The following is an 18,880-nucleotide window of genomic DNA, read 5'->3' as shown; positions in this document are numbered from 1 at the left end:
AGGCCTTTATGTAGCTTCTCTGAACTAGGAGATCCTTCCACATATATTGACACAGATGTCTATAGTTCTGCATATATCTATATGGAATATCCCTATTACATAAATGCCGCATTGCCTTTTGCCTTCTCAACCTTAAGACACTGTTGTACGAGGTTCCCTTACCCCAGGAAACTGTGTGTCGTACTTTGACCACATTGCAACCATAGTGAGATGGCCCTTGACCGTATACTTCCAGCTGGCACTTATATACAGCATCCCGGTCTCTTTGATATCCAGGGTGCCTGACATCTTACTTGCGTTATGCAACGCTCCATTTCACTGTACTAGCCACTTGCTGCTTGATTTGTCATTTTCCTTTTGGCAGCACATGCCTTACACACTACCTGTCCACCGTGGCCTGATAATACATTGTTATTATGAACCTTATGTGGCCAACTAACTACCTGTCCACCCTGACCATGAGGGTGGTCTGGTTTGCATTAAAAAATGGCAGCCACACGATCACTAATACCTATGTGGTGTACACGTTGTTTCTGCCTGTTAAGTCATGTTATTATTGAACTCTAGCAAAGGCCATTACATCCCCCCCATACCCGCTCAAATTTGGCGTTGACTCTGTGTTCACACATTCGTGAACCTATTGTGGCACACGCCCTGTTTCAGCCTTGAATACAATCTTGCCATTTCCATCACACACTTATCCTCCATGCCAGCTGCTATTTTCACTCTTGTTAGTAACTTAGTCTCTAGCGGTTAAGTACATTCAAATATGGCACCCATTTTTGGCACTCTTTGACTGGAGACCCAGACACGTCACTTTTATGCACCACCACCCCCTGGCTGGTCGCGCCCCCCCCCCCCACGCGGACTGCTTCCCTGATTACCTCTACTGGTGCGAGTAATTAACCTTGCCCCACATGGTTTCCCACACTCAGCCGAGCTGGTGGAGTGAGGGTACGTCAACCGGCTACTGAGCCGATGCCCAACTGTAAGTACTTCATCCTTGTGGTTACTATGGGGTCTACCATTGGGCACCCCCAGTTTTGTTGGCAGTACTTCTGCTGATTTGACAGATTATTCTATCTGATACGACTTCTTTGTTACACACTAGGACGTTAAAAATTCTTAACTTTCCCTCTACCAGCAATTGTTGAAGCTAGTGAGCCACCCCAGATGGGTGAGTTACAACAGTTTTCCTACATACCATGGTGGTTGACAAGCCACCCCGCCTGCCTTAGCCCTTAGATGCGCCACCTGCCTGCCCCTTATTTCTTCCTTTTCACTGCACCTATCACTTTTGATCTTTCACTAACAGCTTGACTACATTTCTAATGCATGCTGTCTTTTCAGAGGTTTTTTAATGATGTATACCATTATGTTTTCTAGGATGGTATTACTATAAGGTACTTCACTGTCAGGTTGCTTGAGTGTTTGGTTTACCCTGGATACTAATAAGGAAACCAACCATTGTGTAGATAGTTATTTTATTCTTGGTCCTAAAGAATTCCGATTTGATCTTTTTGACAACCTAGGCAAAAACATGTTGACCTTTATGCTGTAGCCACCGCTGAACATTACATCAGTGGTGTGCCATTCTAAATTTTAACTAGGACAAGTAGATTTGCTGATTAAAATGAATTCTGAGTACCAATGAGTCCTATTTTATAATCCCCCACACATTTCCCTACACCCTTTACAATCATCGACACCTCAAGGCCCTATACCCGCACCGCACCATACGGCTTGGGGAATAAAAGATCTCCCACAAAGAGCCCCTCATAGGGTGCCCGTAAGGCATTGCAGTGCCGGCCTGACAAGGAGCATGCCCTAAGATGAAGCATGGCACCTATCCTGGTGTGTAAGTGCCCTGGTGCCTAAAGTGGGAGACACCCTCTCCTCCTTTTGGACATTTATCTGCGCCGACCTTTCTCTTTAATATCTCCAAGGAACTGCATACTTTTGTGCAAATACTTATACCCTAGGGGCATGTATGCTCCCCCAGTCCCCTTACTTTTGATATACCTTATCAAACTACCACTTATGTTTCTCTATTCCCTGTCTCCTGTTCACGTTCCTTAACCTTCACTTTCTATAACTCTGCTGCTCCCCCTTTAATATTTTTATCTCTCCCACTTCTCTTTTATTTGCTCTTTTATTTGTGGGTAAATGTTCCGTCTCCCACGTTCACAGCAGTCACGGTACCCTATTGTGTGAAAGTTTTGCTTTCAATGTGTGAAAGTGTTGCGTTCAATTTTTAAAACTACACCCCGAAACCCTTATTGAGGACAACTATCACAGCGCAAAGTCCCCCATTAAAACTAACTATATTTTCTACACCAAACGCCCCTTCAAATGGAATAGCACCTTTTTACACCACCTCCCAGTATCGAGCGCAATCAAAATCCCCCATGGTTTTAAACTTGCCACTCCTTCCTCGTTATTCCCTGGTGATATAATACTCTCCATCTACAAAACTGGAAATATCTTGATCCAAGTCTCTGAACAACACCTCACAATTTTTGAACTCCTCTTCAGCACTCTTTCTAACCAGCTGACACTACCCTCTCCCCCTTCAGCACCCTCAGTCCCTCACTCCCTCAGTACACCCCTCAACGGCCACAACTCCTAACCCTCTCCCTAACAACAGTCCCCCCCCCCCCCACAACAACTACTACTCTGGCACCCTCACTTGAACTCTCCCCTACCGTAATACTATCCCCTCCACCGATACCAGCTTCCTGCCCCATCCACACCCAATACCCTCCACCTCCCAGAGAATCACTCTACAACCCCATGACACTCCTTCCCGCTATGACTCTCCTTCCCATTAACTCCTAGCCCCCCCTCCACTCTGACATCATCCCCCCACCACTCCTCTAATACACTCCTCCATATTTCCATACCCCCAACAACCGTCCACTTCCAACACCAAACCAACTCCCCAGTACCCCTCCTCCCCTTCTAAGCCGTCCCATAATGACTAAAAACCCCCACGCCCATGTCCTGGCCCTTTCCTCCACAAATGACACTTCTATGTCACCCTCACCCGAACCCTCCCCTGCCGCAACCCCTTCCCCTCTTCCCACTCTAGCTCCCTTTCACACCTACTCCCAACTCTCCTCCACCTCCACCTCCCACGACACCCCCCCCCTGTAATGACACATCCCCCTCCGCAGCTCTGGTTATACCCGCTTCTCTGGAACATCCCCCCCTTTCTCCACTAACCCACTCCTTTAAATTCCCATATCCCCAAATGACCATCCACTTCCAACACCCTATCACCTCCCTAACACCCCCCTCCCCTTTTAAACCATCCCCTTATGACCGTTTCCCCACAGGTCCTACCCCCCCTCCTCTAACCTCTCACCCACCCACTACGCTGATACCAAATCCCCTTTCACACCTCACATGCTCCCCTCACCTCCCCCCTTCCCCATAACCCCCCTCCAAGCCATCGCACGTCATTCCCATCCCTCTCTCCCAACACCGGGCCGTACTACCCTCCCCTTCCCTGGCCTCTCGCACTCCTCATTTAAACACAGACCTACCCACACCACTCCCCCCAGATGAACCGCTCATACCAAGATGTCAACCTTAACTCTCTAGTCACCCTGCCCCTAACACCCCCTCCACTCCAACCACCTCCACCTCCACCTCCACCTCCACCTCCCTCCTTCTTAACCTCAGCCAGACACTTCGTAACTTAGATGATAATCTCGTTACCCTAGCTACCGAACTTGCCCTACTCAGAAAAGATTTCAATCAATTCAAATACTACAAGCCCATAGCCCACCCATAGCCCGCCCCTCCTACCCGCCACCCCTTTATGCTAACCCTCAAACTCTTAGATACCAAAAATGGGTCAACAACGCCACTCCTCTCACGCTCTCACAGACCCCTTCGAACCTCTAACACCTACTCCGCCCCTGATCTCTCTGCCCTCTGCCTCACTTACCTTAACGACCCCCAATCTAAAGGATCTCCCCCCCCTCACTCCAAAATCTCAACCTCCACTTGAACGAACCTAATGACCGGGCAATCAACCTCCTCAATAATTTCCTTGAGATTGTCGACCTCAAGCAACTTTGCCTCTCCCCTACCCACGCCAAAGGAGCTATCCTAGATGTAATCATCTCCAACCCAGATCTTACATCCCTATCCAACATCATCCCCATCGACTGGTCTGACCACCATCTCATTCTGTTCACACAATATCTCCCCCAGGCCCTCCCGCCCCAATAAAAATAAATAAAGCTACAATTGTAGCTAGAAAGTTTAAACAAAGCCCTCCTGGCGCACAGGAACATAAACTCCAATCCCAACTTAGTCTCACACCCCCTCTTCAAACGCTAATAATCTCACGGAGCATTTCAACAAAACTGTAACGGAGGTGTTAGACCAACTTGCCCCTCTGAAAACTAAAACATTAAAAAGTGCCCCCTCTAAATCATGGGGGGCACTTAATAAAGTAAGATGCTTGCTGAGACTGGCGCAAAGAACATGGAGACAACACCCCTCCCCCTCCCCATCCCATCTTGCCCTCCTTAGAACTGAGAGATCCTCTTACAAAAAACACATCTTTTCAGGGAATGCTTCATTCTTTCATCTTAAACTCCCTCGCGCCAAATACAGACCTAGAGAACTGTTCAACATTATTAGAAACCAACCCACCCCTGCACTCCTTAACCCGGTGGCCTCCATTAACAAATGTGAAGAAATTGCCAACTTTTTCTGTGAAAGAATCGCAAAAATAGACCGCGCTTTCCTCGAAACTCTACCCTTACCCCTCAACCACCCTTGATTACCGCACCTCTTCCACCTCTCCTCTTGAACACTTCCCTGACCCCCTCTCACCACCTCCCTTCTCTTACCCCTCCGGAACCCATTTCCCTTCCGCTTTAAAAATAACTCCTCATGGCATAATTTCCACCCTGTATCTGAACAGGAGGTCTTCAACATTTTAGCCAAAATCAAACCTTCCTCCCACACCAAAGACCCTCTCCCTTCTGCACTCATCCAAGATCTCAAACATGTCATCGTCCCCTACTGGACCAACAGCATCAACACCTCCCTCTCTACAGGGAGTGTGCCCATCTCCCTTCAACTTGGGCAAATCACTCCCATCCCCAAAAATCCCAATGTTGACCCCAACGACCCTAATAATCTCCGTCCTATCTCCAACCTCCCCCTCCTCTCCAAAGCCCTGGAAAAATACGCCCTTCTCCAACTGGACAAACACATTGAAACTTTCAACCTGCTTGACCCCCTTCAATCTGGCTTCTGCAAAGGGTTTAGCATGGAAACCGTGCTTCTCAAAATAGTCGATGATATTCACCTAGCCCTGGACAAGGGCGAGACCTACCTACTCATCCTTCTTGACCTTTCCGCGGCATTTGACACAGTTTACCACCCAACCCTGCTCAACACACTCGAAAATCGCTTTGGCCTCAGTGGCACTGTCCTTAATTGGTTCACCTCCTACTTTCAACATAGAACCCAACAAATTAAAATGCAAAACTGCCTCTCTAGCCCAACCACTGTCTCCCTTGGTGTCCCTCAAGGATCCATCCTCTCTCATGCTCTCTTTAACCTCTTCATGGAACCCCTCACCCGGATACTCAAACAAGAAAAAAAAATCAACTACCACCTATATGCTGACGACACCCAATTGTACTATAAAATAAAATCCCATGCTGACATCCTGTACCTTAACACAGCCTTAAACAAGATCCAAACCTGGTTCCACAACAATCATCTGAAACTCAACCCTAACAATACCGAGATCAGCCTCTTCCCTCCCAAAAACAACCCTCTCCCCGTCCAATCCTGGATCTCCGACCTTAATGCGCTAAACTGCTCTCCCTCCCTCGCCGATTTGGTTAAATCACTCGGCATCACCATCAACAATAAACTCACACTAAATTCCCATGTCAAGAACTCAGCAAAAAGTGCACTCTTCACTCTCCGGCATCTCAAAAAAATCAAACCTTTAATCCCACCTAAAGACTTCAAATTAATTATCCAGTCTCTTGTTCTATCCAAAATAGACTATGGTAATGCCCTTCTCTGTGGCACCCACAAAATCCACCTTGCCCCCTTCAAACCCGTTCTTAACCTCGCCAACAGGCTAACAACAAACTGTAGACATTTTGACCACACCTCCCCTGCCCTCAAGTGGCTCCCCATTAAAAGCAGATCCTCCTATAAAATTGCCTGTATTACTCTCAAATCCCTTTACCAGAAGACCCCATCCTACCTCTCAACTAAACTTAAAAAAGCTGGTTGTGCCCGAACACTGAGAAGCACCAACACTTTTCTTCTCATACCCCCCTACTCAAAAAAGCTGCTTCGAAATCCCGCTCGTTCTCTGGTAAAGCCCCAACCATTTGGAATGCCCTACCCAAAGACCTTCAATGCAACCCCTCCTACTCCAGATTAAAAAAATACCTTAAAACTCACATGCTCACTAAATTTTGGAGAAACTAAATCCCGGATCTCCTTTCTGACTACATCTCCTCCTCCCTCCTTAGACTTCTCCCCCTTCCCCCAATCACCCCCCCCCATTTTTCTCTTGTCACCTCCCTCTCTCCCCTCTCTTTACCACCCAGTACCTATTATGTCCTTTGAATCCTCCTTGACATACTGTTAAATTTACTATTTACAATAACATTCTGGTTCCTGCAACTTGCTTTTCTATCACTTCCTATATGTACTTCTAATCACTATGTTCCCTAAATTATTCCCTGTATTTTTTATTTGTTTGAACACCTTGTATAACCCGTTTCGTTCAACTGCCATGATTGTTTTTATTGTGTGCTTCCATTGCTGATGTAAAGCGCTCTGATATCCTTGGGTGGAGCTTGCGCTATATAACACCTTCTAAATAAAATAAATAAAGTTGCTGCCTCTTGAATCAGAAGAAGTATCTTAGATGGGGCGGCTGGTACTGCAGTTTGTGCACCTCACTTGGGTCGGCTGCGTCTTACGGCTTTGATGCTTTACATTGTCCTCCGGTGGGTGAATTGCTCCTCATAGACATGTCTTGGTCGAACTGCTCCTGACTGTCCTCACTTGGGCAAGCTGCTTCTCATGATGCTTAGTTGAGCAAGCTGTACCTTTGTGAGGCCTCCTGGCAGAGCTGCCATCTTGCGCCTCATTGGATCACCAACTTCTCCTTCAGCGTGCTTCAGCATCACTTGGGTCTTCTTTGATCTTCGACGCACAGCTATACGTCTGGTAACTGATCCCCTGAACAAGGCCTGGTGCTCACCTTCCTTGACATATCGTGCATCTCTAGATTAGGGGTGGCCTTGGTTCATGTTATCCGAGTGGCATATTGTACAGATGTTTGCCTCACACCACATCAAGCATACATGTTTTAATTGTTGTTATTTTGGGGTTGAGCTGTGCACCACTGTTCAGTCAGAGGTGAGATAGCGCAGCATTTAAGTCCTTAAAAGACCCAAACTATTGTTTTATTACATTCTCCCCCAGCACTCCAGGAGAAGGTGTCCGAAGCTGAAGCCGGCATGACGCAACAGCTCTCAGAGATGGAGAAGAGAGTCCAAGAGGCCAGGCGGGAGCACACAAAAGCAGGTGAGACCCTAGGACGCCATGTTTGGATGCAACATGTGCCCCCGGGGAGGCCACACACCGCGGCAGGCGAGGTCCCAACATGCCATAGTTCGGCCATGCTGTGCTCAGGGTGAATGAATGATCAATAGAGATGTAGGCGAAATCCACTAGAGCAAGTCATTACTCGTACTGTATGAGGCAGCAGTGGCGACTTCTGTGTTACACAAGAAAAAACAGAAAAGATCCCTTTTCACCCGAGGATTGAAACAATCTAGATAATTTGTTTTACAAACCGGCAAAACCATAGGTCAACATTTGGTTATTAAGAGATGGGATTACAAAGCTGAACAATCTATATCTATACTACTATTATAAAGAGAGAACTTGCACCTTTTGGCAAGGTAAACTTGGGAACCACAGCGCCAATCCACACACCCAATACATTGATGTAATCCTCAGGGTGTGTAGATGGACATAGGCTGCATAAAATAAACAAGCATTGAAAATGCAATAGGTCTCGCCTTTAATTAAGTTAAAGCCATTTGCTTTGCTATACAATACCATTAGCAAAGCAAATCGCTTTAACTTAATCAAAAGCGAGACCTATTGCATTTTCAATACATTTTCAACTTTGGACCATAGGGACAAAAAAACTTGTGAAATTATGGTGTGCAAAAATGAAACGTATGCTTGTGTGTCCCTAGATGTCCATTCATGACTTGTAGATAGCAAGCAGTTTACACTTTTGAATCCTGGTAAGGCCAATTTAGCCTTTCATCCTTCTGAGGTCAGTGAGTTTAGTACCATTAAACTGGTTTTGGTAGTAACCTTCTTACAAGGCATAGAAACGGCAGAAGTGTGTTGAAAAAGCTACCTAAAATCTAATTAGTATTGTCCATAATTTATCATTTTTATACAGACATTTGTTTCAGGCATATTCTGTGCATATGAGCGATACGGAAGGCCAAGTTCCTTTATAAGAGCATGAAACTCAGAGGTGACTTTTAATACCCTTTTAATGTATGGCAGAAGGTATTTTATAGCTTATCATACAAAGTCATACCATCACACTTCCCATAAACCGTATACATCCTTGTTGTCTTGTGTTGTCAGATGAAATGATAGTATGGATGCATGCATGAAGATTACAATTTTGATCTGTAGTACACAATTAAATACACCAAAAAGCAGTTAGTAATCTGCTCCAAATATATCACAATCATCCTAATGAAAGTCGGAAACCCAAAGAAAAAAATAAGTTGTGAACGGGTAGAAAAATGCAAAAAGATTCTATACTTCCTGTAATCCCCCATAGAATGCAACAAAAAATAAATTGCTATGATAGTTCCCTTCACGCTGATCAATGTTTACTTTACAAAAATGAAAAGGCATTGTTATTTACAATACCAAAAGCCCCACCAGCCTACTGACGGTTCGCAGCAGTCAGTCTGGACATCTGATGAGGACTGGCTCTGTAGCACCTTGCAGAATTACACACTGGAACCCCTATCTGCCTGTCACGTGACCCACCCCTCCCGCAGTCTGCTACATGCATTAGGCTCATCACTGAGCCGCAGACCCCCCGCACTTCACCCTTCTACAATATGTGTAGGTGTGGAGAGCCACTAATATAGCTCGAGCTATCTAGGCGCTATACAGCCAGGCATTACAGATCCTGCGAGGAGTGGATGGACAGAGAGCGACACGACAGACAGCTCGTGAACATGAGGGACGAGAGACAGAGGGCGCTATGGACAGAGGAAGAGTATGAGAAGATAGAGCATGTGATGAAAGGAGGAGACAGGGAGAGAGGAGACAGATCCCATGACGGAGAGAGGAAGAGTACGAGGAGACAGAGCATGTGATGAAAGGAGGGATTGGAAACTGAGAGACAGAGTGCGCTTTGGAGAGAGGAAGAGTACGAGAAGATAGCGCATGTGATGAAGGGAGGAAACAGGGAGAGGAGAGATCGAGCCCGCCACGGACAGAGGAAGACTATGAGGGGACAGAGTATAGGATGAAAGGAGGGACAGGGAGACGAGAGACCCAAGCCCATGTCGGAGAGAGAAGAGTATAAAAAGACGGAGTCTCCCGTTGATGGTTGAGCATGTGATGAAAGGAAGGATAGGAAGCTGAGAGACAGAGGGCGCTATGGAGAGAGGAAGAGTATGAGAAGATAACGGATGTGATGAAGGGAGGAAACAGGGAGAGGAGAGATCGAGCCCGCCACGGACAGAGGAAGACTATGAGGGGACAGAGCATAGGATGAAAGGAGGGACAGAGAGACGAGAGACCAAGCCCACGGCGGAGAGAGAAGAGTATAAAAAGACGGAGTCTCCCGTTGATGGTTGTTAGGGAACCAGGATGCATGCTTGATAAGGCAGAAAGGAGGAAAGACTGTGAGACGAACAGAGAAGAAGGGATAAACTGGAATGGACAGTGGGAATCGCAAAAAAGATGAGTACAAACGGGGGAAAATGGGGAGAAAATAAATAAAGTTGAACCAGTAAGTGGCACCATGTTGAATTCCAGCATGTCATGGGGACGGGGGTAAAGCCTGGGCCCGGAAGTTGCTTAAAGAAGAGACACGTGGCTACACTACTATAACAAGGGAGGATACCCGGAGAAAAAAACGGCAAGCTCGAGGGACAGACAACACGGCATTTTAGGACAAGTAAAGCACTCCAATTACGTTGGTCGAGTTTGCGCTTAATAGGAAAGGACGAGCCCTAAAAATATAATTTGTGGCATCACTCCCAAATAAATAAGGAGAGGAGGCAGTGGTGAAAGGTTTTGGTGGTCTGGTCAACATGGCATGTTGAGGGGAAGAAGCGCTGCATAGAGGAAACCAGGATTGACGCTTGTGCTGTTTAATGGGGGGCTGACGAGACGCATGGGGAGCAGCAGCCTTTGATGTGCCGGCCGGCCATGCAGTGAATAATTAGGGGAGGAGAAATGCCGGCCTGAGGCCGAGCGCAAAGCAACAGATGGCTTTGATGTGGAGGCAGGCAGCTCGGGCGAATTGAAGCGCATTCACGAGACCTCATGCACTCGTTGAAAAAGGAGTGCATGAAGGAGGGAGGGAAGGAGAGACCAGATGGCTGGAGTGCAGACGGCCCATTCACGAAATGCAGTTTGCAAAACAAATTGTGCAAATGACTTCAGAGATGATGCGCCCATCTTTAATCAAATTAGACATGCGAAGAGTATTAAAATAACAACATGAGTGAAAACAGTACAGTAGCATCTTAATGACATAGTGAAAATGATGGGAGCGTTGGACAGAGATAATGGCCAATATTGTTCGTTGTATATAGTGCTGTTGTGGTGCCTGATGGCCACTTCAAAGCACTCTGAGACAGTGTAGGTTTTATTGCTAAGGGTTGCTTGGGTGGCTTTGCGCACTTTTGCATCATGCCCACGGGAGTTTGAAAAGGAAGTAACTTGAAGCAATGCTGTGCGTTACTTCGCGCCAGTCCGGGGCAGCTGAGTTGTGTGTGCCGAGCTTGTTTACAAACAGGAGAAGCTGGTGGGGGAAGCGGAGACGGGGAGAAAGAGAGAAGAAAGCTGAGCAGGGAGGGTTTAGGAAAAAAGAGTGGAGGAGTGGGGCTGAAAAGGACGAGAGGTTGCGGTACGGAAGGAGAGGAGGGAGGCATGGTCCGACAGGAGAGGAGGAGAGCGTAAAAAACAAGGCAAGAAGAGGGAGAGGGGACATACAGCGAGAGAGAGGAGACAAAAAAGACTGCGGGAGCCCTGGCAATGGGATAGGGTGGAAGAGGGAGGGAAGCAAGAGAGAAGACGCTGAAGACGACTGAGAGGCGTTATTTGGAGGTAGAGCAGGAGGGGTGATTTTGCAAGGCTTCTGGCGGGGGGAGAAAGGAGGGGCAGCGGAATGCGTGCGAGGGGAGAAGTGTGGCAGGCAGATGTGCGGCCTGGTGAGGGGGCGGGAATGCGAGCCTGGTGGGGGCAGGCGGATTAGGGAGATGCTCGTGCTTGTGTGGTCACGTGACCCGCTTTGTGGCCACGTGACCTCACATGCACTGTGAAGAAACGCCAGTGGTTTCACTAGCCGATCAAGCACTATAATTCTCCCCCATTTCCCATTGCTTCGCAATGGTAAAGGACGAGACCTAAAAATAAACGTAAATTAAAAAATTAAAGTTTAAAAACAAAGTAGTCCCCTAAAACAAGCGCCGGCCGCGACGTAGCGCTGACCGCGACCTACACCTGCGTGATGACGACAGGCGGGGAGGAGCGGTCACGAGCGGCGACGTGCTGCGAGGAGTGACGTGCGGCGAGGAGTGGCGTGGCGGCTCAGGTAAGGGGAGGCGGGAGGCGGTCCAGGCAATGTCGGGGGGGAGGGCGGGGGCCCAGGAGTGGGGGCTAAGTCCGAGCGCGGCTGAGGTAGAGCGCGGCTGAGGTAAGGCAGAGGCGGGAGGCAGGCCGGCGGGCAATGTCGGGTCGGGTCGGGCGGGGGGGGGACCAAACAAATGCTCAAAATGCAGCCGCCAGCCCCCTTCTGCCCCCGGGCAACGCCGGGGCGGGCTGCTAGTTATATATAAAGAATAAAAACGAACAAACATCAAAGTTGCTAAATTACGTGATACTCTCAATCATAAGTCAGTAAACACATACAGATAAAAATATGTGCATCTAAATCTTTTATTCTTCATTGACAATTAAGAAAACATTATTTTCAAACACAGCGTATATTTAAAAATACATCATTGTAAAGTGTTAGTGCAGAAAATGTAAATCACTAATATAACGTATCTCATGGTCACATTCAAATACACATAGACACTGTAATCATCAATGGGACACTGTTTTGTTAAAAAAAAATTATGATTAAAAACCAGCTTCAAGGTTAATTGAAACTGGAAAAAATGTTGACGCGGTGTTACGGTGAAAGATCAACTATTTGTCACCTTCTTCAGGACAATCATTAAACAATTTAAAATCATCACTTCTAAAAAGTTGTCGCAATACGGAAAAATATGTTACGTCCCCTAAATCAGGGAGTAACATTTCATGGAACAATGTGGAACTGCTTCTCTCCAAAGGATTGGTAATCGCGGATTAGATTTTAGAATAATGAGTCTCCAACAATTGTTCAAACATTTACTAGTGGACCCTGGGCAGCTAATACTCATGCATCTGGGTGTCCCTGATATAATGAAAATGTAAAGATCTGTATTGTCTATGTCCCCATTATGACAATTGATTAGATACTATCAGAGATAAAAGGCAGAGCTCGTTATTGCGACTGTCCGTTTCACAACCCACTGTTTCGGGATCCGTGTAATAACGGATCCCGAAACAGTGACCTGCGATACGGACGGTATAAATACCCTGTCCCTTTTCCTTGTATAAGGGTAACTCCTTTGTGATTCACTGTTAAACAACCTCAGTGCAATGGCTTTTCGCACTCCTTGTTCCCGTACCAACTCTGCTACAGAACAGAAGCGGTACCTCCCTGGTCGAGATCGGGCGAATTCAGGGTGGTATGGCCGTAGGCTGCTTTACCTCACTGACAATACACAAGAAGGCCGAAACATGTCTGGGGTTACTCGTGTTCCCCTTCAGAGAGGATGTGGCCAGCATTTCAGGCTGGAGCAGTCACTTCATATGCCCGACTGTACTCTTGTGTTCCACATCTTTCATTCCCACTTGCATTAATGGTGCTGGTGGATCATTTACGTTTATCCTTTTCCATGCTCTTCTCACTCTCTTGATCTGGGATTGCAAGAACACCTAGAATTAGGTACCCCACAGCAACTCACACTAGGCGCATCTGTCTCCATTAACTACTAGGATGATGTCCTAAAATCTGGATGCTTTTCCCCTTTGTAGTGGTTGCTCTGAGACAGGCTGAGAGGCAGACTGTGCGGGACAAGGAGCGGAGCCAGGACATGATGAGGCTGCAGGAGGAGAAGCATCAGCACGAAATCCAGCGGCTGAGCCAGCAGCTTCGCGAGATGGAGAGGGATCGGAATCTCATGATGGTACAACCTCTGCCATACCTACCAACTTCTGTTCCCGATCTATCAGTGCCAGATAGTCTTAGAAGCGTAGACTTAAAACACTGTCCAGGTCAGATCTTCATCTCTGAAATCTGCAGCAGAGGAGGACCACTACATGCAGCTCTGCCATGAAGGTAGCGCTTGACTTTAGACCAGGAGTGCTTGGAGTCTTCATGGGATAGACTGACATGCTGTTGGGTATTTGGATCATTTGATTCTCAGGTGTGTCATACCAATATATCCAAGGGTTTAGGGGTTAATTCTAGTACTTCAGGCGAGTCTCCTAATCGAAGTGTGTTATTATATGGTGGCTATTATAATACAGTGTCCCAGATTGTGGACTCTCAAATGATCACTTCTTCCTTTCGTTCTGTCACGGCTTTTGCTTGCTATCTTCTTTTGTTACCCTGATTTTTGGGTGCCAACCACTCTAGTGTGTCACATTCGGATGTGTATTTCGGGTTATCACATTATGGGAATTGACTCCTTGTCTCACATTGCTGTTTACTATAATATTGTGTATTTACAGCATTGACTTCCCACTAATTTTATTGATACACAGCACTACCAGTTCCTCTTTCTTGTAGACTTAGGGCCAGATGTAGATAACCCCAGATTACCGATTCGGTATTTAAAAACTGGCAATCGGGATGTAGGTATTTTTACCGATTCAATTACCGAATCGGTATGATTTGATAATTACCGAATCGGTATTTACCGATTCGGTAATTTCCATTGATTCCTATGGGCATTGAGGCCCATAGGAATCAATGTCAATTACCGAATCGGTAAATACCGATTCGGTGAAATTACCGAATTGTCAAGGGGGCAGGGTGTCACTTTGACACCCTGTTGCACCCCTGATTCTGGCTTGTGTGCCATGTGACACACATACATGCTCTTAGGGCATGTATGTGTGCCACATGGCACAGGTGTACATGCACAGATGTGCATGTACACAGGAATTCGTTATTTACCACCAAATAGTATTTGGTGGTAAATAACGAATTCTTAAGGGCCTGTGGCACTGTTTTCAGTGCCACCTACATCTGGATTTACAGAATCGGTATTTTACCAAATCGGTAAATTTACCGAATCGGTAAATTTACTGATTCTGTAAAATTTAGGCCCCCTACATATCAAAAAGCAAATACCGGTCGGTAACGGCCGAAATCGGCCGTTACAGACCGGTATTTGCCTTCCTACATCTGGCCCTTTGTTTGCTAAGTTTTAGCAAGTGGTGAAGGTTACTTTATCAATGTTTTAAGAATGATTACTTGTAAATGCCCTGATATCTGTTACTGTTACTAGTCCAGAGGAAGTTGATCGGACAATAATTTCCAGCAACGAAAAGTGTTGGCTAGCTTGTGGAGAGACTTGTTCATCAGGGATGCGATTTATATTTACTTTGATAATAACATATATTGAAGACCTTTGATTTGAAGATTGTAACTGGCTTCTTTTGGTGGAGTGCTCAGGGAACACCTCTCTTCTGTACAGCTCAGATTGAGGCCAGCTTCTCTTTCCATGCAGTAGCCCATCATGCTTTGCTTTCATTCTTTGATCCAGATCTCGGTTACAGTCTGTCTTCTCTTCACAGGCCACACTCAGACAGGAAGGGCTCCTGAGGCAACACAAGCAGAGCAGGTTCCCTGCCCTTCAGACCTCTGAGGCCATGGGCGAGGAGGAGACAGAGCAACTACCAACAGCACTTGCACCCAAGGCCACACCGCTCTCTAAAGGTAAGTGACCCCTTCGTTATCACTTCTGAACCCAAGAGATGTGGTGGTACCCCAGGTGAATATCTCACCATCTAGAAATACCTAAAACAATCAAGCAAAACAATACCTAGGACAGTCCCTAAATACCTATACATATTTACCTAAACAATACCTAAAACAATCAAGTAAAAGAGAGAGCTCGAGCACAAAGACTAGTCCGCAGTGTTGTATCCGGTATATGTTTGTGGAGCGCAGAGAGCAGTGTTGTATCAGGATATGTTCTCTCATAGGGGGTTTCCATGTATAGTCATAAGCACTGGAATAGTCCCGCCCACTTGTGGGGACCCCGGGCCACTTCTTTAGATATATCTTCTTAAGTGGATATTTTTCACCTTTCTTCAGGAAAGCCTGCAAAGACACTTAAGAGATAGAAAGACAATAATGCAGCCTAAATACATAGGCTACACTGGCTGCATCCTCATAAAGAATTGAAAAACTTGTAGCCAGTATACTAAATTTGTGTAGTTTTTGTAGTATTAAACACACAGAATAACCCCCTTCACAAAACCCTTTTTTCATGATAGAGATGAAAGGAAAGGACAGTATAGCCCCATAGGCTGCCATTATATGTCTTTGAAAATTTGAAGCTATGCCTTTAAGATCACAGAGACCATCAGTTTCCCATTATGCACAGCTAGTGGCAGTTACTTCAGCTCTTTTTTCCGGCTTCTGCTTTTTGGACCCTGGAGCATTGAACTCTACCGAGTTGGTGTTTCTCTTCAAAATTAACTTCTGAATTTAGCAAATAACTACTTCACTCGACGGCTTTGGTCTTCCTCTTCTTGTTTCTGTCTTTTTCTGACGGAAACTTTGCAGTTGTTCGCTCAAAATTGCCATCTCTTTTTGATAAGTGTCCAGGCTGTGGTAGGACAAAGGCCAAGACTGATCCTCACAGAGTGTGCATGATTTTTGTCCTGCTTCTCATGTTCCTGATGCTTGTTCCATCTGTAAACCCTTCTCTAAGCGTACTCTGCGTGGCAGGAACAAAATTCCGTTTGAGGGAGCAGAAGAGAGAAAAAAACATCAGGTCAATTCTTCAGGTGGGACTTCAGGGCGAGGAGAGGGTCATTTCTCTACCAGGGCTCTGTCTTCAGCCTCTTGGGGCCTCTACAGGAGAAGAAGAGCTTAAAAATGGCACCGGTCTGGTCGAGGACGATGACGTTGAGAGGAGGTACAGTGCCAACTGTTCACCGTCGACCCAGGGCTCTGGTTCCAAACGACGTAGACGTTCCACCTAAAGAAAAAGATCATTGATGTCGATTTCTAAGCCGACGACGAGACGACCTCGGTCGGCTTCAGAAAGTCCACTGCCGACGATGACACCTCGTAAGTCGCTGTCAAGAAGCTTGTTATCACCGGCAAAGTCACTCGACGTCGAGACAGCACCTGTCCCAAGTCATCACTGTCGATCAGCGCACGCTCCCACCGTCTGTCGACGCCAAGAGGGTGGCGCTCGGCGTTGAAGCGAGATCCTCCTTCTAGACTACGTCGAAGGTCGCTGTCGATGAGTAGATCAATGTCTAGAGGGAGTCAAAGAACCTCCTCAGGAACTTTGTCACCATCTTCAACACTTCAGTAGGCACGTAAGAAGAGAAGACGTATCTACACGTCAGATTCGGAATATTCCTGAACCTTTTCACCATCTAGGCTTGTTTCTTCTCCAGCATGTCTTCAGCAGTCTCCACCACCTCTTCCATATGTGGAACCAAGATCTCCTCCGCCTCCTCCTCCTCCTCATCTCCTCCTCCACCTCCACCATCTTCGCCATGAAGACCGAGGTCTAGATCCCACATGAGGCATCGTTCTCGTAGTCATAGATCCTCTACTCATTCATGTCATCGCCATCATAGACAAAAGTCACATTCCAGACATACCAGAGACACTTCCTGGTCAAGCACTGGCAGATATTCACCTACACTGACTGAATCGACTCCCCCGCGGATCTCACCAGTTGATGACATTTCAACTTTTCAAGAGGTTTAAGTCCGGGGTGATTCTAAGTTGAACATTCCAGTCTCCACTCCTACACCTACAACTTCAGTCATATTTGATACTCTGCAACAAAAAAAAGGTGTCACGTCCTTTACTTCCTCTGGTGTCAGGACTGTTAGAACCAACGATGGAGCTTTTCTTGACACCCTCTACTGTTAAGTCCGCTCTTTCCAGGCTGCAGAAAAAATACCGGCCTCCAGAGCAGGATCCTGCTTTCCATAGGATGGACCCAACTCCGGATTCTGTTATTGTGGTGGCTGCGAAGAATCAACATGCCACAGCTCCAACTTCAACAGTACCACCAGATAAAGAAAGCTGCAAAATGGATTCGGTTCAGAGGAAAGTTTGCAACACAGCAGCATCTGTGATGAAAGCTGCTTGTGCCACAGCCTTGTTGGGGACTACGTCCCAAGAGACAAGAGAGCAGATTTTAATGAAATACTGGCAGAGGGTCTGATGGTCTCTAATCAAATTATAAGTGCAGCAGCAGACACATCCCTTCTTGCTGCGCATGAGTATTGCCATGGTGTGGCATTACGGCGGCATTCATGGCTACGCCTTATATCACTCAAGCCTTAATCGCATTCCGAATCTCCCGTTTTTAGGTACGACTCTTTTTAGCAATCACGCAGACGAGGAGATGGACAGGATGAAAGCCGAAATGGAGACACTAAAAGCGGTAGGCCTTTAGAAGCCTAAGAAGCAGCGCAAATCTTTCTGTCATGTTCAACGACGTTACTGTACACAGAGGGTTCAAACCCTTCGATGGTATCCGGGCTGCCAGGCAGGTACGCAGCCATAGTACCAACATTCCTACCAGCAGTATAAAAAAAATAAACCAAGAGGAAGGTTAGGCGAGCAGCCTGCTCAAGGAGGCAAGATGCCAGCTGGTGCAAAACCCTGAATCCTGTGTTTTCCCCTCTTCCATTACCTGCTCAGGTAGGGGAAAGCATCAGACATTTCCTGACAGAGTGGCAAAAAAATAACAGGACAATTGGGTGCTGAATATTGTTTGCAATGGATATTCACTCAGGTTAATCAACCCTCCATCGTCAATACCTCCAAAATTACAACTGAAATTGCCATTTTCTTACAGAAACAGGCGGTGGAACCCGTTCCTCCCTTACAATGAGGCAGGGGCTACACTCCAAGACAGGAACGAGTATATACCCATTCTCGACCTAAGGACGGCCAACAAGTGGATTCAGAGGGAGAGGTTCCGAATGCTAGCATTAAACCAAATCTAGCCTCAGTTACATCGAGGATATTGGTTATGTGCAATTGACCTTCAAGATGCATACTTTCACATTCTCATCATAGAGAAGCATCGCAAATTCTTGAGGTTCACAGTGGGGAACAACCACTACCGATACTGTGGGCTCAGCCTGAAGTCAGCAACCAGGATTTTCTCCGAATGCAAGGCGGTGATGGCGGCGCATCTGAGGAAGCACAAAGTGTTTGCCTACCCCTATCTAGACGATTGGCTAATCAAGGCATCCACGGCTCAGG

The 18,880-nt window shown here is 46.6% G+C and overlaps 1 protein-coding gene across 1 annotated transcript in view; it reads left to right on the top strand.

Annotated features, from left to right (window-relative positions):
* CCHCR1 (coiled-coil alpha-helical rod protein 1) overlaps positions 1–18,880 on the top strand; it is a 149,439-nt gene that overhangs the window by 119,487 nt on the left and 11,072 nt on the right. Inside the window, exons 15-17 of the mRNA XM_078641730.1 lie at positions 7,495–7,596; positions 13,429–13,580; positions 15,199–15,340. Of these exons, the coding sequence (XP_078497856.1) occupies positions 7,495–7,596; positions 13,429–13,580; positions 15,199–15,340 (396 nt within the window). The remainder of the gene's footprint in view (positions 1–7,494; positions 7,597–13,428; positions 13,581–15,198; positions 15,341–18,880) is intronic.

Source organism: Lissotriton helveticus, chromosome 5_1 (genome assembly GCF_964261635.1).
Source record: "Lissotriton helveticus chromosome 5_1, aLisHel1.1, whole genome shotgun sequence".
NCBI classification, from domain to species: Eukaryota; Metazoa; Chordata; class Amphibia; order Caudata; family Salamandridae; genus Lissotriton; species Lissotriton helveticus.
The sequence above is the reverse complement of the archived record's forward strand: the minus strand, read 5'-3'. Positions and strand labels throughout refer to the sequence as shown.